At 31.4% G+C, this 27934-nt stretch overlaps 1 protein-coding gene across 1 annotated transcript in view; it reads left to right on the forward strand.

Annotated features, from left to right (window-relative positions):
• Window positions 1-4497: 4497 nt before the first annotated feature.
• Doa (CDC like kinase darkener of apricot) overlaps window positions 4498-27934 on the forward strand; it is a 55299-nt gene continuing 31862 nt past the window's right edge. Inside the window, exons 1-3 of the mRNA XM_035368828.2 lie at window positions 4498-4649; window positions 14527-14673; window positions 24427-24652. Coding sequence (XP_035224719.1) covers window positions 14540-14673; window positions 24427-24652 — 360 coding nt within the window. The 5' untranslated portion in view covers window positions 4498-4649; window positions 14527-14539. The remainder of the gene's footprint in view (window positions 4650-14526; window positions 14674-24426; window positions 24653-27934) is intronic.

Consider the following 27934-nt stretch of genomic DNA (forward strand, 5'->3'; position numbering starts at 1 on the left):
GTCGGAAAAAACGTTTTGTATACGGAGATATTTGGTTGATGTACTGCAAACATTTTAATACTAATTTTATCAGACAAATCAAGAAAATAAATAATTAATTATATTACAATAATTAATTTTAAATATATTTTCCAGAAATCGTTCAAAATAAAACTGAAATTTTCCGGAAAATCTTGTTTGGAGACCATTTGGCTTCCATCTGCAGTGGCGCACGGGGCATCATACACCCTCTTGGCGCCCTCGCTACGCCCGCAGTGGCTAATCGCACCGACGGTGCGAATAGCTAACAGACTATAGACCCACCACCTACGTTCGCGCATGCGTACAATCAGCCCAGTTATCAGCATTTTACACCGATTTTCGCAAGGCAGGCGGCAGCGAGAGCGATGGCTGTTAACCCTAACTCAGCAATAGAAAGGGTTGCTAATAGTTCACCAACAAGAGAATAATTTGTAAGTAATAATTATCAGTTACAAAGACTAGGTCAATCTATATACATGATAATGTTCAGGAAATGATTAGATAAAATAGGGATTTAATGATAGTTCTAATTGCAAGTGAGGACGTGTAATTAGTTAAAAAAATCTCTAATGTATTGACAAAAAGGCTACAGAAATTACTTAAATTCTTTTATTTAACTGAGGACTTTTTATGCAAACTTAGACCCTAGTCTTATATCTAGGATTGTCAGAATTTATTATTCAATAAGAAAACTTACTGAGCATTATAATATTCTTATATATTCATCACTTTTCAGTATCTACACTCATTTATAGGTTCAAATGCCATATTTCAAAATCAAAGTTATTTATGAATTGAAACCTTATAAAATCTGATAAATCATTTATGTTTGCAAATTTTTAAATCTAAATCTCTTACATAAAATTATTTCTGCCTTTTAAATTACATCCAATTATTTATTTCAATTTAATTTATTAATTTGTTTGTACTAATATTTCAAAGTTCTTTCATATACTTTTTGTGTCTTGAAAATGGCAAGTATTTCCATAAAAAAAATAAACAGGCGTATAGAATTGTTAATTACCAGTATTATATGATTAATTATTCACTTTTAATAGTTGATTTAATCACTTTTAACTTATTTCATGTCTAAATTTTCTGTACAGAAATCCTCTCTCTAATTTTTATTATCTTTCCTCGGACGAAAATCTTCAAAGAGGAATGAATTAAAGTTTTGATTGCGCAAAACACATCTTTGGAGCTAAATGTATTCTAAGAAGTACAAAAAATGTAAACAAGATTTTGTTCCCCTCCCCTTAAATCAGTCATTTAAACTATTCCAACCATTATGGAAAACGATAAACATTGCGAACAAAAAAATTTGCCCTTTTTTTATATATACTTTAGTAAAAGGAAATGTATTCCTTCTTTTTATAAGAAAAGGAACCCATTTTCCTTTCTAAACTTTTGAAAGTTTCCAGCGCTTAAAATATGATAAACTGCGCTAAGGTAGTAACCCGCCTATTAAAAAAAAAAAAAAAAAAAAAAAGGATTCGGTTCGCGTACGTAGAATTCGTTCTTTTCGATTGGGTTGAAATGATGGATCTCACAACTTAATGCACATGCGTGGTTAATGTTGGTGCGAATAGCATGGGCCGCTAGCATATTTCCAAACCCTACCCCACTTTTCGAATTTTTGACGTCACGGAAATATCGACTAGTTTCACCTGGCAAGACGGCGTACCCCACTTTTGACTACTACGGCGCGTTTTCGAAAGAATTGTGGTGTTGATTAGTGTGTTTGGGTGCTAATTGTGAGATTTTCGCAATTTAAATTATTATGAGTGGAAATTTAAGCAAAATCTTTAGTGAATAGTTGTTTATCGCCGTAGTGTACTTGAGGAAAGAGGTGAATAATTCACTGCTGATGCATTAACAGTATGAAAAATTTGGAAGACTCCGCAATAAATGTGATGCATTCATCGAAAAATTCAGCGAAGCCAGTAAAACAAACGAGTGTTCGCAAAACTTATCCACATCTGAAGTCACTATACAAAAATTGTATGTGTGCCAACCCAGATATTTTAATAAATAAATAAATTAAAAAAAAACTTGCAGAAAACTTTAGATCAAGGAATAAGAAAGAATTGCAGTGTCTCTGTGTGCTTAAAAACTACGAAGCATTCTGCAGACTATACCAAAATCAAGGTTAACAAATAGATTAATAAATTTTAATGTTTTTTTTAATGTATATATTTCAAAAGTATTAAAATAACTTGGACAGTTGTTTAATTGCTTAAAACAGCAATAAAGTTCATTTATAAAGATATACAAGGAACTTCATAATTATCAAAATATTTCATTGCTTTGGTGAAAAACTAAAATTACCTAACTTTTATAACATTAAGTATCTTCGTAACTGTAGTATTATGCTCTGTTTTATAACTTTATTCATTTGTTATACATTAAAATATTTTGTTTTATTTACTAAATGTGTAATCAATTATCAGGATTACTAAATGTGTTAAGAATTTCCATACATGCTTGTGCAGTGTGATTGCATGTTTGTGTAATGAACTTTGATTTTCATGAACGAAAAAGAAAGTTCAAGTGTGTGTCTGTGCAATTTTGACGATATAAATACTGAAATGTGTGTACAGTAAAAATTCAACTAAAAAATATTCGGAAAGCTCTTGAAATTTTGGATAGTTAAGCATATAAAAAATGAAATACTGTAATAAGTGAATGGAAGAATAAACTACTAGTATAAAATCATAAAAACAGTTCATCTTATTTGTATCAACTTGACTATCAAAAGCCAATATTTAATATTATGCACGATTTTGAAAAAAAATGTATGCTGCTGATCTTTGGAAATATGATAACGGGTTATTTTTACAATGGTTGTTAAGACTGAAAATTGAGACTTTAAATATGAACAATAGTAATCTGAAAATTTGAAGTTGTAATTTTATATCCAACAATCTCTGCCAAATAACTTCCATGTTTTAAGCAATTAAAATACATATTTTTAACCACTTGTTATTAATTTTATAAAGTAAATTCTATAATTTAAATTTTATTTACTTTCATCTATTTTAATGTTTGCCATTATAAATTTCATACTACATTTTTAAGATTTCATTGTTGCTAATTAAACTTCCTTTACAATTTATTTAGTTATTTTATACGTACATTTATATTTTATGTAAGAAAGGGATTTATGTGCAATAGATATACAGTAAAAATCATTTAACACAAAACAGAGGGGACTGAAATATTTTTTCGTGTTAAAGAATATTGAAAAAAAAAAAAAAATATATATTCAACAAAATTAAGCTTATTAGAGTACATATCATTTACATAGATATGTATATATGCATATTTTTAATAAAAATCAATGAAACAAAAACATCCACAAGAACTTAATGGAATTTAATACAAAATTTTCAAGTTTTTTGAAAAAAAAAAAAAAAAAAAAAACATTTATTGACATAAACGAATGCACTTTCAGACAATATACTTAATACTGTTTACAAGTGCAAGCCAAAGTTCTGTTTATGTTACTTCTCGCCCTTCAGCGCATCCTCAAGAATTACCATCCAGGCGAAACTAGTCGATTTGTCCATGACGTCAAAAATTCGAAAAGTGGGGTAGGGTTTGGAAATACGCGCCCGCTACGCCACTGGGAAGAGACAAGGCCAGCTAGATATACTTGATATCTAGATAGATATCTTTGGGAGAGACTTTTAGGTAATTTCATTTTTCAGCCATTATTCAAAATATGATTGCATATAACTAAATAACTTTGGAGTAAATGAAACAGCGTGTACAGACATGTGTATAGAGATATACAGGGTAGCGAATAAAGGCAAGGACTGTGGATTTGGGTTAGTTCAGTAATTTATTAGATTGTTTACACATTCGTATTTTATTTTTAAGAAGCTTTAAATTAGTAGAATAAGAACATGCCATTATCATTCTTTTCCTCGAATTTGGTAGGAAAATATGAAATTTATTGATTCAAGTATTATATGTTTTAAGTGTTGATATTCAGTTTTAGCAAATACTGAGTAAAATGACCTGACTCTCTTTTTCTTCTTCCGCCCACCAGCGGCCGAGCGGTAAAGTCGCTGAACACTGGTAGTTCGAATCCCACGAACGGGCTGGCTGAATGGGCGTTTTCATGGTTTTCCCCATGTGTAACGTGTATACGAGCCAGTTCCCCTTAGAAAGTTCTCCACGAAGGCATCCCTTCCCTTAGGCAGATAGCCCTCGAGGCTTTGCCATAATCACACACACACAGAGACTTCTTTTTCTTCTTCCCACATCTTCTAGTACACTACCTTCTTTCTTTCCTTCCAGATTGTTATCAGAAGCCGAGTAAAAAGGTGTTCCTACATCTTGACACTCAAGAATAAAATACGATCGGTGTGTGTAAAATTAATTATAATTTTCACAGTCTTTTTTTCTGTTTCAGTTTTATTAAATTTGAATAAAACTGCGTGATGTGGAGCTTTTCTAGTTAGGTATCTGCGCGATCTAAGTTGGCAACTGTAGAAGTGCTATTCTGCATTTGCTATTGCGTCGTTGTTGTATAAGACGTAATCGTGCAAGTTTTGAGTAAAATTTAGTATAAGAATTTGAATACAGTTTTTTTTTTCTTCGATATTCATTCTAAAACCAAAGTAAGTAGAATTTACAAATTGTTAATTTATCTGGTGACACATAGTAAACTATTTATTCATTTTGTTAATATCGTATTAAGCCTAGTAATTTTGTGTGGTAGCCATTTTGTACCGTTTTGTATTCTACTCTTATGTTTTCCCGGTGTTATTAAGTGTATGCATGTTTTCTTTTCATGTCTTTATCAGAAGTAAAAAACAGTAGAAATTTTCAACGCATTTTATTTGTAATCAGTAATCTCGCGTGTTGGAGTTAAATGCAGAATTGTTTAATACGTGTATGTAAAATCTAGGCGTCTTAATTTTTAATGACGCGTAGTATATTTCTGAACATTAGCTTAATTTTTTTTTTTTTTATAAATCGGTGACATTATATATAAATATATATTTATATTTCCATTTTATGCGATTTTTCTTTTTTCTTTTTTCTTTTTTTTTTTTGAAGAGTAACTACTGTTATCTGTATTCCCATTTCAAATAATTTAATCGCAGTGCATATTATTTGAAATGGGAATGCAGATTAAAAGCAGCAGTAATTTGTATGTGTAAATCGAATGATGCTTTCATTTTATTCATATAAAACTTTCACTGTAGTGATTATTTGCCTTATAGGAAAAAAAAAAATAATGGAAAGAATTGCAATCCTGGAATGTTATTTAGTGTGATATTTAGAATTTCTTTCGTTTTCATGATTGTTTAGTTAAATATTTTTATCATTTTGCTAATTTAATTCGATGTCTTTTAAATTGTTTAAAAGTAAGTTGCACATGTTTAATGTTTATGTACGCCTGTTGCCTGTTATTTTCAAAGTAATTGATGCTGTATGTAGTTAAAAGTAACAAAAAAAAAAAAAAAACACCAGGCTTACGGAACTTGGTGATAACTATTCCATGTGAATCTAGTAAGAAGGGAATGTGGTGACGGCCCATCATGTAATGGCACCAAGTAGCAGTAATTTGTGTAAATCGAAATTGCGCTATAGGTATTTAAACAGTATGAGGTTTTTGATGATATTGTACACAGTTGAGTATTTCGTAGCGCTTTTTATCTAATTCATATTTATTTTCTGTATTGAGTGGTCTGTAATTAAAATATATAGTTTCTTTTTTAGTTATTGATTTAATTCACATTTCTTTGCCATGTTGCATGTGAATTATGAAAATGTGCAATTAGAATGGCATTACAGTACAACTCTCTTATAAGGATCCCTCATTTGAGAACGTGGATGTTTAATCCTAGTATCCAGTGCACATGGGATTTGGCTACTTTTATGATGAGCAGTAAAAACTGGACTTATACGATGAGTAGTAAACAGGTATTCAAAGAATATATATAGTTATACATAGACGTTCTTTGGGTCATTTTGGTGTTGGCGATAATTTTCAAAATCGCGCCAAGGCTGCACTGTATACTAGAATTTTACCGAACCTGGATTTAACGACGAAATTAAAAAGATTTGGCTAGTGAAATGTGCAGTGTACCCTCTTTTAACAAGCAAACCTGATTATAGCAAGCAGGTTTTTGTGATTCATAAAGTTTCTAGTGACTTCAACCTCTCTAAGATCATCTGGTCCTTTTTTTGAAAAGTGAACATTCTAAAGCCAATCAAAAGTTAGTGATGCATCATAAGTCCTGCAAACATGTAATGGTGGTCTTTTGTATCTTGGGTAGTAATCAGTATTGAATTTTTATTACTACTTTATAAATATTATCCAGTGTATTGATCATCAGAAGTTTTAAATCAAACTTTCATTAGTACTTGATCATGATGCTTCTTGATAGAATTAAAAAAATTAGGAACAATCTCTAATGCTAATGTAAACATACTCGAAACACAACGTTTAATGAAGGATGCATGGGAAAATGTTAATCAATATGCATAACCAGTTTCTTCCATAAGGCTGAATTGGACATTACTCAAGAGATCAAATCATTGAGGAAAAAGTAAACATCTTGCAGAATTTGGCATTAAGTAGAGAATTTGAAAATTTTGTATATGTTCATGCTACTATTATAACCTTCTGAGATACCTACTTGCGAGGATATTGTAGCTGAAAGTGAAGCAGATGAAAAAATACTGTAAGCAACCATAAAAATGATCACATGTGAAGAATTTCAAGCTGAACCTTCCCCAGTATACTCAATAGCTTTTGAGTGCGCAGAAAAACTTCCAGGGTGCTAACGGCAGTTATGGCTTCAGGCTGTATGTTTTCTCCGAAGAACAATAACTAACAAACAAACAATCAGGCAGTTCAAAGCAAATTAGCAGACTTCTTTTGTTCTGTACAGAAATAAAAAATATGTGAAGTACGTAGAATATAGTAAATATGTATTAATTTTTTCACGAAGCCGTTTTTTTACAAGCACTCTGTTATCGAGTATCGAGCTCCATTAGCTTATCGAGTATTGGGCTCCATTAGCACTTATTAGAACTGAGTTTGACTGTATTTATAATTTTTTTGTATTAAAATATGTGCCTTTCTTGATATACCGTATTTACGCGAATCTAATGCGCATCGTTTTTTGGCCAAATGTAGTACTCAAAATTGGGGTGCGCATTAGATTCGAGTGCAAAGTTCGCCGATGACGTCAACCGAATTTAAATCGTAACAATGGATTACTGTATTTCTCGACTACATTTACCGTTACATTTATCGTTGACACATTATTGCATACTGCAGAGTACGTAGTCACGAAATGGAGGGCAAGCAGAGAAGAATGTCATATGACGCTACTTTCAAACGTAAAGTAATTCTTTATCCTGAAAGAAATGGCAATGGAAAGGCTGGGAGTGAGTTCAACGTAGCTGAGAGCAATGTTTGCTTGTGGCGGCAACAGAAATTAGCACTGTTTGCAACTAAAACTAGTAGAAAGAAATTCACTGGCCCTCGCAAAGGAAGACACCCTAAAATTGAAGGAAAAGTTTTGGAATTTGTACATGAAAGGAGGAAGAATGGACAACCTGTGACTAGCGACACTATAAGAAATAAAGCAAAAGAGGAGGCTGAAGTTCTTGGAATACCGAAACGAGAGTTTAAAGCTAGCCGTCGATGGTTGGATCGGTTTATGAAGCGGATGGGCTTATTTCTAAGACGCCGTGCAACAATATGCCAAAAGCTTCCTGCAGATTTTGAAGGAAAACTACTAACATTTTAGCGGTATATCATCACACTTAAGAAGGAAAAGAATTTTTCAATGGGGCAAATTGGCAACGCTGACGAGACGCCAATTTGGTTTGATATGCCTCGTAACTACACCATTACGAAGAAGGGGACTAAAAAAGTTACCATCAAAATAGTGAATAAAGACGTTTACTATTAATCACTGATTGTAAAAACTGTTAGCTAGATAAAAAATGTTACCATTTATTTCATGTTCATACTTTACGATATGTACCGTATATACGGTAGTGGTAATTAACAATGATTGTTTCACATAACAATAGCCCACTAATAGGTAAATTCTATGTTCTGTTACTTTATGTATAAATCCATTGTTGTATAAAATATGGTATCTAAATTTAAATAAAATTATCATACCATTGATTGATAGTTTATATACGAATCCATTGTTGTATAAAATAAGATTCAATAAATTCCTCATACCATTGATGCGCATTACATTCACCGACAAACAATTTTTTTATTATTTAAAGTTTTAAAATGGGGATGCGCATTAGATTCGCATAAATACGGTATAAATATATCTTTCCAAGTATTGTATGCATCTTAGGTTAAATCAGTCCTTGGTGTAATTTTGCCTCAATTCCTGGAGGTGACGTCATGAGATTTAATTGTACCTTGAATATACTTTCACTTTAAACAAACATGGAGCAAGTTAGAAAACATGTTATAAGTGACGACTAGCCATAACAGGATTAATAACAGCAGCTTCTCCATCAGATGAATCGTAACACTATGGCTTTTTGGAATAATGCAAGAGATTTGATAAAGCCGTTATCTCTCTGACTTTAAAGTCGATTGACATAACAAGAGTGTGGAAACTGATCAATATATAATCATACAAATTGAAAATAACATACGCTGTGATCTTCTAATGAAGTAGTTTTCTGGAGCGGAATGTCTTGAAATTAGAGAATATTTGGTACTTTTCTGTTTCGCCGGCGCAAACATCGTCATTTCTGTTTTGCCAGCGCAAATCTTGCGAAGCAGACTTTATTGCCGACAACAAACAGTATACGCATAAAAAGTGTTAGTTCTAAGAAATTTTTCATTTTGGAGGCATAAATATTTTAATATCGTATAAAATTTTGGAACTACTCTGATATGTGCCCTCAAGTCGCCAAATATTTTTGACGAGAAATTTCACGCTGCCATATTACTATCTAAATTTTTTGTCTACATTTCCAACTTTAAGCCTAAAATGTCTCCAAAAACACGGTTTTCGCACATGCAAAAACTACGTCTTGAACACATGATTGAAGCTAAAAATCTGAAACAAAAACAAAAAATTTAGATAGCAAAAACGTAAAGTTTCTAACCAAAAATATTTGACAAGAATCCATGTACACAGCGACATGTTTTAACTTAAAAACATCTACGAATGGCACACTGTAGGCAACCAACGCATCTACGAACTACGCACATCTGCGTTAATAAATTAACATAACAACAATAAATTTCAAAGAATACCATGTACACAGCGTTCTGTTTCAACTTTAAAAAACATCTACGAATTGCACAATCTACACTAAAAACAAATCAAGAAAATAAACTAAAATAAATTTCAGACAATTCAAAAAACAATAAAAACAAATTCATACAAAAAACAATGAATATAACATTCTACAAAATAAAAACAATAAAATAAGATGCACTTACCATAATGAAAGCTTCTTTTAAAAGCAGAAATATCTTTCCATCCTATTTTCTCACATACAGAGCATACAAAGTCCAAAATACATTCGTTAATAAAATTTTGCCAGTCACACAATGTCTGTGAAGAAAACTTCCACGATTTTGCTATATCACATGCCTTCCTACGATTCAAAATTTCGAAAGTAACAATAAAAAGTTCCTCCAATGTTAAGTTGCTACACGAAAACCAAGATCCAAACCTTAAACTCCGCTGACAACCACATACTTTATTAGCAACAATTTTACTGCAAACCCACACAAGTCTACCAGAAACACCATTTTTCGTCCGAGTTCTCATATCAGCTCCGCATTTCGGACACGTCAAACTCCGTTTTAAAAGTCCTGACAGAAATTCCAAAAATACACTACGATCCCCATAAATACATCCGTGAACAAAAGACTCGTTAACAACTCCAACATCGTACCTTTTCATACTAAATTTACTCTGCACACAATCTAAAATACACGGCTGAAACCTTCCCACCACGTCTTTCGTCGCGACATAGGCCATTTCAAAAACGCACGCGACACGAACCAACTAGCAATTAAACTACTCCACCAAAAGATTTTTCAACGTTGACATGGTTGCCATACAACACGCAATCGCGCCAAAAACACATCTCCACATTTGGTGAAATTAGGGCGTTTATCAGAGTTGTACCAAAATTTTTTTCAAATGGGACTTCTGTGTCCCTTGGTCACATGAATTCGACAAGGTAACTTTCCAGAGGGTGCCGTGCCTTTCCTTTATAATTCTTATTCCGCCTTTTGGCCGCAACCCTATAGTCTTTCTATTTTTTGTGTGTCTGTTCCAGTTTTCGGATTGACAAAGTTGTATTGATAGTTCACTTAGAAATATTCGAAACTTTCCTCTTTCAGTTTTCCGTGCAATATGATTTCCATGAATTCTAGTATATCGTAGTTCATTTTTCGATATTTTTCTTTATTTCTTCTAATATAATGCTCATGGATTTGTTTGCCACCTTCGCGACAAAACATTCTTTTGTTTCGTGGCAAACTCTACCAAAGATCCACTGTTGTGGTAGAATCTGTCCCGTATTGTTTTTGAGCTTCGTGAGCATACTTCATCCACTTCAACGATCATACCAGGTCATCCTATTTTCTGTTGTTGACGTTAATGTAAAGAATCCACAGAAACCTTGTGCATGTAGTTATTCCAATTCACAACTGTTTCGTGACTGATTTCCAACTGCATTTCACACCATTTAACTGAAGTTAATTCTTTGCTGCAGCCATAAATATATCTTGCACACTTCAAAAAATCTCGCTGATGCAAACCATGTGCATTTCCGTATACTTCTTTTACTGCGGGAAGTTGAAAGCAGGGCTGTATAGTTAGTAGGGAAAATAACCAACTGATTCCAACTCCTGGAATTTTTAATGACTCCAACTCCCTCATATATATATATTTAAATATAAGTTAAAAGTTTACAATTGGGTGCCCCTTGTTTATTGGCGATTCTTTTTTGACGTCAAGATCGACGGCAGGTAGGCACAATTTCAAGATGGCCGCTACACAAAACCAAAATAAGTCAAAGAATTGCACAAGATCTGTGTCCATGTACAACATCGATCTGTTTTTACTTAAAAAGAAATCCTAGAATTGCACAAACTAGGCATTGTACACTGCCTTAAATATGTCCATGTACACATCAATCTATTTTCATTTAAATAAAATTGGGAAGCTAAAAAAAAGTTAAAACTATCGTGGTAACCAGAAGTGAGATTTCATCGCCAGAATTTTAAAACAATTGTTGCCAATCGAAGGGGCACCCTATTTTACACTAGAGCCAAATATAAATGTTGTATGATCTTAAATTCTCTTGGTGCGAAATCCAGTTATTTTACTACTTGTGCAATAGCTGAAAGCAAGTTAATAATAATTTATGTACTAAAGAAATATTGGTATTATCTCCTAAAATTAATTTTAGTAGAATTATCTAAAAAGAGTGAATCCATAGTAAGTAATTTCGAAAATTGTTTTAAAGTAGTTTTAAAGTAACGTGAATGTAAATTGTTAAAAATGTTTAACGGGGACTTGAATTAAATCATGAATAACAAAATTTCAATAGTAAAAAGAAGTTTAATTAAAAGCAAGTAATCATTGCCATTGATTTGAAATTAGTAGTCTTTTCAAGGGGAATAAACCAATTCCCGTTCAATGAGCAATAATTAAGAAATAAATACAAAGGTGTTTTGTCCTTTTCTCAAGTAATAAGGCTATGCCAAACTGGCAATTTAAGTTAGGCCAAATATTTCGGGGAATTGAAGGGAATAAGAACCAATGCAGAGCAACAAAGAACTAATTCTGATTAAGCATTTTCGCTAATTCAATTGTGAGTGAAAAGCAATTTATGCAGTAAAATTGATAAATTACTTGAGTAATTGTTCCCCCGACATCCACGTGTTTGTTTATGCACTTTAAATTTATATATGAGGGATATATACACATGGGTTACAGCTTATTTTAATATAAAAGAAGTATTAGATGCTACAGAAAAAAGGATTGATTAAGCAAGTGAAACTTGTTTAATTAGGAGTGATGTGGTGAATAAACAATCTGAACCTACTATCAGCATTGATCTCAGTAAGTGAAAGATTTTATTTTTTATTGTACATGTATTTTATGTGATTTTCAACCTGATGCATTCTGTGTACCTTGTTTAAGGAGTATATTAATTAGGATTTATTATGAAATGGAAAAACTGACATTGGTTATTTCTAAGAAATAGTATAGCTTCGGGAAGATCTTTGTTGGAGGGCAATAGATCCTATTTGATAAATTTCAGAGCTGAGAAGAGTCTTTTCACATTAACTTGAGTAGGAGGAAGAGCTGTTACTGTTAGGGCTACTTCTTTTAATTTTTCAGGATGGATTTTTATAACTTCTAAAAGATGTGTCTTGCAAGCGCAATCATACTTCTCTATTTCTTTGAAGGCCGTGTAGAAATCTTGTTTGTATTTTTTCATTTTTATATCTAAAGGCATTTGTTTCTTTATTTTCATTCGCTTTGCCTTAGCCTTTTCAATATTATCCAAAAATATTTCTCAAAATCTAATTAATCAATGGAAAAGGATGATAGAGACTCAATTACAATGTCTGCAGTTTGACTGTCCTGATTCGAACTCTCCAATTGTTCTGAGAATAATTTCATTCTTAATGAAAGTTCATAGATGACTTTCTTTGCCTTTTTAATTTCGTCATCCAAGAAAATTCGGTGTTTCGGATCTCTGTATATTGAACCCAGCAAGATCTCATTTTCTAGCAAACTAGTTTGTCTTTCCTTCATTTAAGAAATGATTCCTTCTGCAATAAACCCTCCATTTCAGAAAAAACAAACATCCTATTCTCGCCTCTTGTCAATTCTTCACATTGCAGCTTTTTTGTGGCTATACATGATATAGAAAGAAGAGTTTCCAATTCTGCAAGATCATGCCACTGTCTTTCTGTTAGTGAAAGATTTGGGTCACATCTCCTGAAAACGTTCTTAATTCTAAAAACCTCTTTATCATAAAATATGTACTTCCTTATTGCATTGCTTGATCAATAATTGCTCGTTTTCCTGCTCGCTTCCTAAGAATGGCATCAATTTTAGGAATTCTTGCTGCTTACCTAAATTTATCAATGAGATTTGTAACTAAATGAATCAGTTTAATCACTAATGGCAAATATCACATCCATCCTCTTCTCTTATATTTATTAATAGGTCAATAAAACAGAAAATAACTATTTATTAATGTATAAAGTCCATAAATAAAAGTAACTCAGCTTGTCATCAATTTTTCTCAACTCATTTTAATTTCATTTCAAATTCAAACTCTCCAGCGAAAACCGGAGTTGGAGTCGACCTGTTTTTAGCGACTCCGGCTCCGTCACTTTTTATCCCAAAATCTGCCCGACTCCACAGCTCTGGTTATCACATATGGCTACGGTCCCTGCTAGACAGGACTTTTCTAAGCCCCGCCTGAAGCGAAGTCCCACCTAGCTATTGAAGCAGTGTTGTGCTATGCGGAATTTTTTTCAAACCTCGCCGAAAATATTTTGGGTCCCGGGTAGAGACAACCCATCAGACGAAAGTTCTGCTTCTGAAGGGTCACTTGATCCCAATTTGAGCAATAATCAATTACTGTTAGGCAGTAGTAGTAAGTGAGTTATGTAGTAATGTAGTAAGTGAGTTATGTACTTTTGTAGTAAGTGAGAATGGTAACCTAGCTACGTGCGTTTCCTGCAATTGTGTGGGTTCTAAGAATTTTCGCTTTCAACGTCAAGTCCTGCGTAGCCGAAACATAATGTGATTGTGACCTTACTGTTTTGCAAGCTGCATTCAGCTCACTATCATGTCCAATAATAGACTTTTTTCGTGGTAGAATGTCATGACTGAATATAATCCGTTTGCAGTTCTGTAGTAGATAAGAGACCCCATTTTTTTTTTCGAAAATGCGAGAAAAATACAGTAGTAATAGTTTAAACATATATCATTGTTAGTAAAAGGTAGCTTATCGAGAATTATAAGAGTTAAATTAAAATGAAACCGCAAATTTCGTGAGTGTGTTGTGACATGTTCATAATTAGCACTGCTTGGGTACAGTTCATGGCGGACAGGATAATACATAAGTGCCAGTTTTTCTATTCACTATCTCTAGTTTATATGCACAGGTTTCCTCATCTGTTGCAGTATTTTGGGAATTTTAGTACTTTTCTATTAACACAGTACCAATTACTAAATATAGTATATATTACATCAAGAACAGTTGTGCAGTGTTTAACATCCAAAATGTGTGCATGCTCGGTATTGGGCACATTAAATATTATGTATATTACCATTATTATTAATTTTTTAATGAAGCTTTACATATTAGTATAGGTGCTGCCATCTTGTTAAATTTCACATTTGTGGCTTTCGTTCGCAGAAAAACGCTGACATTTTGTCATTAGTGATTATTTAGTTTCATCTTGCATACTAATAAAGATTGTTTTTAAAGGAAATTTTTCATCATGCATCATCAAAGGAAAAGGAGGCATTCAACTTCTGACACTGAAGATTATAGTGATAATTTTTCTGGGAGAAAACATTCACCAGAAAGTCATAATCATCGTCGAAGACATTCCAAGCGAAGGAGGTCCAGAAGGTAAGCTATAGAAAGGAATTGAATAGTACAAAAAATGTAGTTTAGGAAACATATTTTCTCCAGTTCTTTATTTATTAACAAAAAATTAAGTTATTGAAAATTTGTATTTATGAATTATAAAAAAAATGAATTTGTGAATCTCAAGAAATAAGTTAACTACATGTAGCACAATTCGCTATGGTATAGTGTGCAAAAAAAGGGGGGGAACAGTTCTATATCTTTCGTTCTACTAGGCTGATTGACAAAATTCAAATTGCGTTTTTCAAGCGTGACTTAGATTTATATATTAGATTTATATATAGCACTATTCTAACAGGTATTTTGATACAAAATCGGACTTTTCTGAAATAACATACCAATTTTTTTACATATTTCGATTCTACGACTTGAATTATGCCAGACTGCTAAGTTTTGTAAAAATCGTACAAGTAGTTTAAAAAATTATCTCTAAAAATTTTAGCTCCTCAACGTTAATTGAATTTGGCATATATTTATTAATATCTCTTTCCCTCAGTGATGCATAATAAATATTTATTAATACTATATGAAAAGCTATTTTTTAAATTATAAATAATATTCAAATTTTCAACTTTTTAAAAATTTCTTTTTCTTTCTTTTCTTTTTTTTTTAAATATTTGTAAGAGTATATTTTTACCTTCACCGTGTTATCGTCTGCTACTTTACTTTGACTGCATTTAAATTGTCTTAAATTGAGAAAGTTCGTTTGATGTTTATTTTCACAATGTTTGTAAGCAAACAGGACGTTGACAGGTTGGGTCATGTCCCAGCTTTAAAATATATATATATATAAATATAATATTTTACATTAATCCTCTTAGAAAGAATGTTTTAAGTAGCTAATTTTCTTGTGTTATAGATTGTATTAAAAAACATGATCTTTAATATGATTTAGATTGTTTGCAGCCGATATAAGAATTGCGTCACTCTGGTACAGAATAAACACTGCTGGATTGTTTTATTTCTTTGTCATTTAGCAAAAAATCTTTTAATTAAAATATTTATCCTTTGGACTTTGCTTTAAACTTTATTTATAGTTAAAATGCCTAGAAAATGTTAAGCTGTCTTCAGCTGAAACGCAATTGATGTAATTGATATTTTAAAAAAAAAATTGACAAAAATGCAAAATTTATGGAAGTGTAACAATCAGTTTAATTTTCTTTTGAGAGCACTGAAAATATAGAAAACAAGAAAATTAGGGAGAAAAGTAAGCAAAAATTTGAAGGGAAGTTTGGCTGTCAGAAATATCAAGGTGTTTAGAAAACTTGGATGCTTTTGAATATACATTCAGAATACTTCAAGGACTTCGGGTATTCAAAGAGAAAACACTTGGACATATACACCAGCAAATACCATCAACTGAGCTTGTGATAACGGAAAATACAAAAATGATGATATTCCAGATTCAAGTGAAGAGCGACTGGTTTTCGACTGTATATTTGTATAAATTTAAATTATGTTATAGAACATCATATAATCATAAATGGAGAATCCCATGATTTCTTAGTTGAATATTCAGGAATTTAACCAGTGATGTATGTAAATGTCACGTAAAGACGTTTTCCCTCTTGATGAAATCAGTCTTTCCTTTCATCTCGTGCCTTAATGCTTAGCCTCTAAAGACTGATAAAGGCTCAGACCAAGTACTGATGAAATGGATTGAATTGGATTATTAAGTTATGGCAAAGCAGGGCTATCTGCCCTAAAAGGCAGATAAGGCCTTCGTGAAGAACTTTCTAAGGGAAACCAGCTGGCATACATGTTACAATGAGAAAAACCATGAAAACGCCCATGCAACTAGCCCGTTTTCGAACCCCAAAGCAAACTACCAGTGTTCAGCGACTTTACCGCTCGGCCGTTGCTGCTTTTATGGAATGGAAGGCGATAAATTTATTTAAACTGAATGTCAGAAATACCAAGATGTTTTGAAAACTTGAATGCTTTTTAATATACTTGTGATGGATGTGTAATGTGTGAGAAAAATTTTTGCATAAAATTTAGTATTTTTTTTTAATTTAAAACTTTTTAATCTCTTTAATCTCATGATATTTGATTCTTGTGATTTCAAAAATAAAATATTTGACTAAAATATGAATAGCATTTTAAGAAACTAAATGTAGGATGATAAAATTGTGTAAAGCAATGAGCACAAAGTTAAAGCTATTTAGCAATATATGCAAGTCATCCTAAGTAAAAATGTCGGTTATAAATCTTTCTCGTTTATATATCTTTTCAGAACGTAACGTTGAAAGGCGTGTTAACTTCTTTACTGTATTTTCTCTTTTAATATATTCATTTTTCAGATGCATCATAGTCTGGGACACAAAGTGTTCTTCCGAAAGAAATGCAATTCAAATAAAATCCTGGAAAATTTATATTAATAAATATATTTAAAATGCTCAGTTCGAATAAAAAATAGTAAATTTGAAGAGAATGCAACGTAAACAATTAAAATAAAAGTCTAAAAATTTAAAAATTACCTAAAATAATAACTGTGACCAAAAAAAATATAAAGAAAACTATTTGAAAAATAAATGATGCACCTCATATTTAAACTACGCATTTCGAATGAGTAAATAGAAATTTATAAAATAGTTATTCGAAAGAAACCATGCAACTTAAACAATTAAAATTAAATTTGAAAAACAAAGAAATGTTTAAAATAAAATCTAATATAAAATTATTCTTGGCGCAAACTGAAAAAATTTTGCCAATATAAATTTTAAAATTTCACACCAAATTTTACAAAATTTATTATCTAGGCATAATTTGAATCATAAAATCGAAATATGGGAAAAAAAATAGTATGTTATTTGAAGAAAAAGTCCGATTTTTTGTCAAAATAACTATGTTAGAATAGAGCTATATATAAATCTAATATATATCCGAAGTCGCACTTTCGACTCGAGAACGCAATTTGAATTCTGTCAATCAGCCCAGTAGAGCGGGAGATATAGAACTGCCCATAATCATTGCAGTTGTGAGCTTTTTCCTTTTAAACATGTAATTAATCAGTTATTGTAATTTTATTTATAATTATTTAAAATTTTCTGTTCTTATCTTTCAGTGATAAATCTAATTTAAAATTGGGCTTTACTGTTGAAATAGGTATTTAATTAAAGGTAACTTTAAAAAAACTGATGTCCTATTTTGGTACTTTTCCGTTTTGCCGGCGCAAATTTCGCCAAGTAGACTTTATTGGCAACAACATACAGTATACACATAAAAAATGTTAACAAATGTCAGTTCTAAGAATTTTTAATTTGAATGCGTTAAACACTTTAATATTTAAAATTTTGTAAAAAGACATTTTAACATTGAAAGCAAAATGCTTTCATGGTTTAACGAGCTGATTCGCCGGATCATATCACGTGACCCCAAGTTATCTCATCGCAAGTAAACTATGCTTCAAAAATATAATTCTCTACATTAATGTCAAGTTAAATCCTAATTTGGAATACAAGTTTAAATGCAAGAATTATTTCAATTCGTACGAATAGCTTACTCAGAAATTATGTAAAATCACAGTGCTTTATTTCGCTAGTGTATTCTCATTAGAACTGATGAATTTAACCTTTGACTTTGCCTTTCTGTATTTTTGCCTTTGGGTGAGCTGTGTGATTGCATTTTAATTTACTTAATTACTGATTACTGTGAGTGGCCTTAGGGAATAAAATTGTACTATCTGGTAAAAATTCTATGTAATTGTATGCCAATATTGAAAGAACCAATCTATTGTTAAGAAATGGCTGCTACTTGTTTTGAAAATGAGGCGTAAAACCAGTGAGGATATTCCGTTTGGCATCAGTTGTACCATCATTGGTGACGGCAGAACGTAAAAGTACCCATTTTTTCACTAAAAATACAGATTCTTTTATGCAATAATTGAGGAATAAATATTTTTTATTACCGTTTTGGCTCTAGTGTAAAATTGAGTGCCCCTTGGATTAGCGACATTTTTAAAAAAATTTTGGCAATGAAATATCACTTCTGGTTACCGGGATAGTTTTAACTTTGTTTTAGCTTCCTGATTTTATTGAAATGAAAGTAGATTGATGTGTACATGGACAAATTTAAGGCAGTGCGCAATGCCCAGTTTGTGCAATTCTAGGATATTTTTTTAAGTAAAAACAGATCGATGTGTTTACACAGAGTTTGTAATTCTTTGACTTTATTTTGGTTTCGTGTAGCGGCCATAATGAAATTGTGCCTTCCTGGCGCCGATCTTGGGGTCAAAAAAGAATCTCTAAAATACAAGGGACACTCGATTGTAAACTTTTACCATGGTTTCTTTGATCAGATTTAAATAATTTTAGTCTGTTAATAAATATTTTAATTTATAATATTAAATATGTGTTGCAGTATTTCTGTAAAAATTACAGTGTATTAAAAGAAACCTGGGACAATTCCAAATTGTCTGATTTTTTTTTTTTTTTTTATGTTTAAATTTAGACTAAGAGGTCAAGAAGTGCACTCCTTGTTTGCATGGAGATTGTATGAATTTCTTGTTGAATCAATTTTTGGTCTTTAAAAGTCCTTAATTTTGGCCAAAATCAACAGAAGGTCCTTAATTTTAATCATCTAAAATTTCTGTCTGTTTTTACGACTGTCATTTTGAGGAATATTTTTGGTGATTCACTGCCGATCGAGTTCCTAAGCAAGAAGTGAAACATAAGCATTTTGAAATTAATTTTTTCTAGTAAAGAGCTCTTAAAAACAATTTTTTGGTTTTGGGAATGTGAATTCATTTATTAAACGGTTCTAAATTTGGTGACTTCAAGATTAGTTTCTATGAAAATTTTTAAATTCCAAAATCTGAGAATTTTTCGACGATTTTTTTTAAAACATCGTAACGTTGATACATTTTATTAAAATAATGGTAATATATTGAAATTATATTTAAAAAGTAGCATTAAAAAAAAACATTTTTATTTTTCACTGTCATGTTATAAAGTTTCATTTTGGCAACTTATACAATACAGTCAAAAGTCGTTAATCCGGACTCGTCGGGACTTCGGCGATTCCGGATTATTGATTTTTCCGGATTATAGATCATCAGTTTAAATCTCGTAAGATGGCATGCACAAATTCTAAAATTAAAAACATGAAACTGTAATTTATGAAATAAAGAACAATTATGATCTAAAGGGTATCAAAATTTACAAAAAAAGAAGCTTAATATTTATTTGTTTACTTTATTAAACATTTCTTTCAATGTAAGTTGTTTTGTTTTATGTGATAATACTTTCTCTTTAATTCTATAAACAGACATGATTTCTTGTTCAGTTACAAGTCCCGTAATTGCTGTGCCGAGAATACCGACTAACTTGTCAATCGAAATTTTTTCGTTTTCACTAACCTCTCTGTCACCTTGTTCATGTCTTTATCCATTTTTTGCAGCAATTCCACTTTTTGTTTGACGGACATCGAGACATACTTTCGTTTTGTAGATCCTTTGGGAGCTCCAGAATCGGAAATTGACATAATCGAAAGTTCAAGTTTACTTTTATAAAATTGCTCTTACAGTCTACAAAAAATAATAAGCCGCATCCAATTCGAAGATTAAGGAACAATGCAATCATCAACATTAACTGAAATAGATAATTATATAATTTTAGCTTGCACCATCCGTTATACATTAAACGCGCACGCGAAAACGCCTATGCGCTTGTGTCAACGCGCCGCATGCGCAGAAAGTTTTTAGCTTTAGGTTTTTTAGTTTTTAAAGTTTTTTAGGTCCGGATCATAGATCATTCTGGATTATGGGTGTCCGAATTAACGACTTTTGACTGTATTTTAAATCTGAAAAATAAACAAGGTATAATGCTATAAAGCACAATTTATGAAACAGCTCTTAGCAAAAGAAATTAGCTATGTAATTAATTAAAAATGTCTTGTTTTTAATTTTTTCATTGTAAGAGTTTCCTATGTAATTGTCTCAGAATATTCAAAATTCTCAGAATGTGCATCAGTTTTCTCTAGAAAATTAATTTTATACTTTTTCCCTGAAATATTTCTGGCTTTTTTATGTTACAGAAATGGTAGGGATAATTTTTCTTTAGGATTTTAGACATTGCAGCTTAGAAAGTTTAGAAGGATTTGAAGGCAAGATTTATAGACCCACGATTCTAAAAGCATGGAATATATCAAAAATGCTTCTGATCTTATCACATGGACAGGCATTATAGAAAGAGATTTTTTATTAATAAAGAAATTGAAAACTTACGATTTAAAAGATTCATCTAATATATCTTAATGCATCATAGACATAGTTGGCACTTTCCCACCTGATGCAGTCTGTGTGGATCCTAAGTTCTGCTCCTACTGCCTTTAAAAATTCTGCTTCCAATGCTTGCTCTAAATTCTAAAAGTTTTGCCATTTCTAGATTTTTTTTTTCGGTGTGTCAGTAAATTCTAGAAATTCTTCCTCATCAGCTCTGCAACCGTCCTTTACTATATGTATTTCATATTGCTTCTGAATGTTCATATTACTAAAGAAATAAAATTAGCCGCTTTTTCTGTACATTCTAAATGCATTTAGTTATTTTTAGAATAACGGAAATCCTTAATTAAATCCAAAAATTCTAATATGAAAAGGAAACATGTTGAATAAAGAAGCTGAGTACATGAAGGAAATTATTCTTCAAAGATATGTGCAGCTATCATTATGTAAATTACCAATTATGTATGATTTCAACCTTTACTATAATTTCCCATTTCTATTTCCTTGTATGATAGTTATTAATCCAGATTAAATTACAATTAAATTGTATAATCTTTGACCACTAGTCCACATTATTAGTTTGAATTTAATTTGTTCTTGTTTAATTATGTCACTGTGAGCTGTAATTAATTTTGTTAGCATCAGAACATGCCTTTATGTTCTAAGTTCTTTTTAAATAAAAGGCTTATTTAAACCTTTGTCTGATATTGTAGTTAATTTCAGACATGCTTCATGTCTGTCGGAGGTTTTTTACTAAACTTTTACCAGATCAATTAAACCCTCATAGGTACATTATGGAGAGGTTGACAAGTTTGGAGATGAAGCACGCAGAAACTAGTGAGAGCATTGGTTTGCATATTGAGACAAATTTCTAATTGTTAGAAAAGATGCTTAAAAGACAAGGAAATCAATATAAACATTCAAATATGACCAACTATCATAAGTGTAGAATATTTAATGCTACTTGATAAATTGCATAGTTTATTTTATTCTCAATCTTATTAACAATTATGTTAATTCATGTTTAGTAATAATGCATACTACTGAAGGATCTATTTTATTTTTAGTATGGTATTACAAAAATGAAATTCAGACATCGATAATATCTTCAATTGAATTTATTCAGTTCCCATTTGCTCATAGGTCCTTAATTTTTTTCATTAATGGTCTTTAAAAGTACTTAATTTCAGTGAGTAGAAATGTGTACGAACCCTGTTACAGTAAAAGTGCAATAAAATTATGTTTTTATAATAAAAAATATCCCAAAAGATGGATTTTCAAACAATTTATTTTTAGACCAGTAAAGTGTAATATCAGGTATAATGATTGATACCTTGTAAAATCAGTATACTTAAAAAAACATATTTCTTCTGAATTGGTTGGATGTCACAATTTTCTTGATTTTTCTTTTACAAGAGATTGGTTCATGTACTGGTCTGCAAAACATTTAGTTTTTAGTAACAATATGAAGCACGAGCAGTTCATCAAAAAGTAATTCAAAAAAGTGGGTTTGAAACACCCGTTATATCTTTATTCCTGGGACCTACTACAAACAGTATATGAAAACTGAAGACGCTGAATAAAGAAATCACTCACTCAAAGAAATCACTGCACAGTCATTGCTTTCACCACCAGCTACTGCAAACAGTAAGCAAAGAAGATGCAAAATAAAAAAATAGGTTTTACTGAAACAGAAACACAAGTAATAGACTGCATTCAGGAACATCCCCTTCTTTGAAATAATATCCTCCTTCCCATACTCTGTAAAGGTCTTTGTGGTGTTGCATTCTAAAGCTTTGTGATAATTTTACTGGCAGCAGCGTAAAACAAATTATAGCATTTCGGAAGGGCGTATATATGCACCTTGAGCAAGACGTATATATAGTGGTGGCCAAAATTGTGGACACTTTTGGAAATTTTTATGTTTTTGAACTTTGTATGCTTATAGAAAACGTTACATTTCACAAAATGCAAACTTGTACATGTCATTTTAAAGAGAATTTATTACTGAATTCAATACAAAACACAAAATTCAGTTATTTACAATACAAAAAAAGTTAAATGATAATAGTTATTGATATACATTAGATAGTGATGATTGCAGGGAGTTATCAGTACTTAGTAGGGTACCCTTTATTTTTGATTACAGCTTCACATCGACATTTCATTGAGCTGACAAGAGTTTTAAGCTCTTCTTTCGTTATTACATGATGCTAGGAAACAATTATAGCCTCAATTAGTTCCCTTTTATTTGATGGGCGCCTCATTCTCATTTGCCCACTGTAGTCTTTTTTTTTTTTTCGTTGCTGAAAATTAAGATAAGGCTTTTTTCGTTTAATTCTACCTCTCAGTCTTACATCTGTTAATCTTCTGATTGTTCTTGAACTGACAGAAACACCAGCATCATTCAGATCATTTCTGATGGCTGCTGATGACATTTTTCTATCTTGGAGACATAGTCTTTTTATTCTTCTGTCATCAATAGATGTGGTGCACCTTTTTCGGCCTTTTCCTTCTTTGTTTTTTATTTAATTTGTCTCCTGATATCGTAAACAAATCTTTTGGACTCCAGATGTAGTCACTGAACCACCCACCTGTCATGCAATTTCAGCAGAGGAAAGACCACTTTCTCGTAACACAATAATATTACATCTCTTCTAGGTGTCCAATCTACTCTTTTATTTGATGTTATTGCTTCTTGACTAAATATTAAAAATTTTTACAAAATTCCTACTTGTAATTGCAGTGTATAAGAAACAGGTCCTCCTTCTACAGAACAAAGCAAAATAATGAATTGTTTCAAGTGTAAACATGATGTCAGCTTCTACTGGCACTTACTAACATTTGATTGGTTCTCAGATCAGGAATAGTGATTGGCCAGGAAAGCTAGACATTACAAACCACTTCATAACTGTGTTTTTTTATTTATATTAAATTAAAGTACATATAACTTTTTTTATTGCAAATAATTGAATTTTGTGTTTTGTATTGGATTCAGTAATAAAATCTCTTTAAAATGATATATACAAGTTTGCATTCTGGAAACGTAATATTTTCTATAAACATACAAAGTTAAAATACATAAAAATTTTCAAAAGTGTCCACAATTTTGGCCACCACTGTATACGCTTGCAGAAGTTACGGGGTTAATATGTTTGATTTTAGTCTTTGGAATTTATCACTATTCTGTGACGAAAATGTGATTGATTTTTGTTGGTGACTTCTCTGTCCATTTCATATCCATGTGTAATGTATATACGAGCCAGTTTCCCTTAGAAAGTCCTCCACGAAGGCATACCTCCCGTTAGGCAGATAGCCCTCGAGGCTTTGCTGTAATTAAATAACCTAACCATTTTTTATCCATCAGCCAATTGATAATATATAATATGTGTGTCAGTATGCAACTTCTGTTAGCATTTGAATTACCAGAATCTGTTATGTATTGATTTATTATTATGTTCATTTTATGTATGTTATTAGATTTTATGAAATTGTTAATGGTTTTATTGCAGCCGGGAGAGATACGATGGAGAAAAAAGCCATCATCGTGATTACAGTCCAAAGAGTGATGATCATAGGCGCCGTCATCACAAAAAACATGAAAGTTTTTCTGATGAGTCATCCAGCAGCAGTTTTGCTCATTCTGGTAGTGTTCATCGTCCTCAGTGGAGAGAGGATACATCAAAGAGAAAGTACCGTAGTAAGAGACCACATCGTTCAAGATTCCATGGCTCACGGGTTAGTTCTTGTTTCTGATTTTTTAGGGCATTTATGAATATTAAGTTTGAAACTTTGTGGGTTCTGTGCTACAGCTTCTGAAGCTCAGTCATGTTTCAGTGTGCATGTATAATTTGTTTGGGGAACTGTCTAAGTGATGCTGTGTAAATGGCAATATCTCAAGCAAAGCTTTTTTCTTTATGCACATCAGTAAGAGTTTATTTTTTCTAATAAAAATAATTTAAGTGTTTTAAATTAGTTTTAGTTAAAACTAAGTTCTAATTATTTAAAAATTGTCTTTTTTGGGGAAGGGGATGCTTGTTTCTGTGCAAGTACTTGAAAAATAAGTCAATTTAATGTGCTAAATCATGAAATTATATTGGCATATTTCAGTATGTGTGTTCTGTAAAATTTCACTATTTTTCTCCAACTAGGCTTCTCATTTGTAAAATTTGTGAGATTGAAGTGGAAAGAAACATTTGAAAGCAAGTTGCATTCTTTGGTTAGCAGTTAGGAAATCTAGTTATAGCTTTAATACTAGCTCTTTTGAAAGACTTACTTAATCTGATATAGTTGTAACAAAAGTTTTCCACCAAAAAATGTTCTTAATAAATTAAGGGAAAGAAGGCAAGTACCTTTAGTGTGGGTAGTAACCACACCCGAATTTGATTTTCTGTCGGTGTTTTAGTAGTTTCTCAAAGCCTTTGACCCAAGTTTGACATTTTTCCTTGATAGCAACATCAGCATGGACTAACATCTCACTGTACACCTTACTGTCGAGAGTTTTATCTTTTTCCAGATAATCTCTCTAGAAAATACCATGGCAATCCCACCAGATACAAAGTATGATCTTTTTGTTAGTCTAATTGCACTTTGCGGCACTGCCAATTGACTCACCAGATGCAGATCAACCCCCTTTCTACCCGTGTTGTTGAAGGAAATCTTTTAATAAGTGACGGTCCGGTCCAGAATTCTGCCCTTACATTGATATTTAAGCAGATTAGTGCAGGCCCGAACATGTCTGTACTTATCTGCTTGAGGCAGCTCATACAGAACCTAGCGATCAAACTGGTACATCAAGTTTATGTAATGCATAGTGTGACTAATGAACATGGCACTAACGTCTAACTCCTTAGCAAGCTCTTGAGTAGTTGCATACTGATCTTCCACAAGTCTCGCAAGTGGGGTATATCAACATCAGTAGGTCGACCAGAGTGCTCTGCTTATTGATCGTCATAGTCCTTGTTTTTTAACATTCGGTAGTAAACCTTCAGTGTTATATGGTACAACATTAGTACCTAAAGCTATATACAAGATTTTGTGACATTCTGTAGTTGACCTTTTGCGATACCATTTGACACTTTGTACTTAATTATAACGATATTTTGTTAAAAATTTCGCAACACAGTATTCCTAAGCTTCCTTTCTTAAACTTTTTGGTGTGTGGACCCCACAATATTTACGAAAATTTTGCGGGACCCCATAACACTGCGTAAATCGGACACTCGTGTGAGTTAGACTATCAGTTTCTTCACTTATACTATAATATACTATTGCAGTTTTAAGTCATTAATTTCTTAAAGTAAAATAAGTTTTTATTATAAAAAAATTCATCAACATGTTTTCATTTTTTTCTTTGTATTGTCTTTATCCATTATCAGATACATTACGTAAAAATATTTTATAATTAAAAATTATTATAAAAGTTATAGAAATATCAAAATTGCTAATAGTTTTGGCAACCACAATCCACAGTTTAAAGAAACTGCTCTAAAACAAGTCTTTCTTTCATATGCCAGAAATCATTTGGCAAAAAATGATTAAACATGCCCTTGCAAAGTGGTGGAAACTTGCGTTAAAACCCAATATTAATCATGATACCACAGATAGAAGTCTTGGTATGTAACTTCAAAATTGTTTGGTACTAGATGGTGATAGTTATTTGGAATATTTATAATATAGAAAGTATAGTAATATATACAAGATGAAGAAAAAGTTTTTGCTTATGGTTCATTGTGAAAAATCATTCTGTCCATATAAGTTGTTAAATGTTTGTGTTAGAAAAATCTCAGTCTGCATTAAAAGGTTTTTTTTTTTTTTTGTGTGCGAAATTAAGAAATACTCTTGTTGAGGCTGGTTCATCAAATTGATTTTGTCCTCGATAAAAGTAATGCTGTATGTTGGTTACTTTGTCTATACAGACCTAGATCTTTAAATCGTGAATTATATCACTGACATTCAGGGGTAGTTTTGCTGTACATATTTGTCAGAATTATAATTTTTCTTGAGTATTTTGCTGATTAGATTATTTTTGTATGCAATGACTAGAATCTTTTTGATTTAAAATTCTGTTCAGTATGTGATATCCATCAGTAAAATTTTGTCAGTTTTTTGCTACGAAAGTGGATTACATTTCTTTGTGATGATCATTTCGTTGTCTTTTGATTTTTTCCAAGCAACTAATACTTTTTGTAAAAATGCCATTTTTATAATTGGTATATATAACATTATATATTATAAACATTTTTATAATTGGTTCCATTATTCATTTGTGTCTGAAATTTTGTGTTAATGATTTGTGGTTAGTGTATATGAAAAATAAAGTATGTTTCTCATTGTGGTTCTCTGTTAAATTGAAAAAAATCGTATGGTTTGTGATCAGTTTATATGAAAAGTATGTTTCTCATTATGGTTCTCTGTTAAAGTTAATTAAAAAAATCTTTTCAATTTAAATGCTTCATTTTGTCATAATATTAAAACTTCATTGCTGCAACTTATGTAAAAATAATTTAAAGATTTCGATCTTTTATTCTTCTGCAGATGGCTGATGTACATTACACACACACCAAAAGGGAAAATTTTTTATCTACTGGCCCAATTGATGAAATTGTGTTTTTCATGTCTCGAAAGCACGATTTAGGATATATATTAAATTGATATATAGCACTGTTCTAATATAGACACAAAATCAGACTTTCTGAAATTACATGCTCCAAGAATAATTCACTTGATGAACTTCTTAATTTATAGCAACCTGCTTTCCTTTTTTTCATTGTAAACAAGCGGAAAAAAGGTCACGTTTATTACTTTCAAATAATTTTAACATAGTGTTTGAACCAGCTACATTTGGCATTATTATATTATCGCTTGTAACAAATATGCCAAATTTCAAAGTACACCAGTATGTAAATTCAAATATCTTAGGACATTGTGAATATAAAAACTAATTTTTTGCAGGTGTGTCTAAAAATACATCTATTTTAAAATGATAAAAATTTTTAGGTTATAATTCAAATTTATTGA

The sequence above is a fragment of the Stegodyphus dumicola genome, chromosome 9, assembly GCF_044657685.1.
Source record: "Stegodyphus dumicola isolate Sdum_Otavi_A_Nest chromosome 9, ASM4465768v1".
NCBI lineage: Eukaryota > Metazoa > Arthropoda > Arachnida > Araneae > Eresidae > Stegodyphus > Stegodyphus dumicola.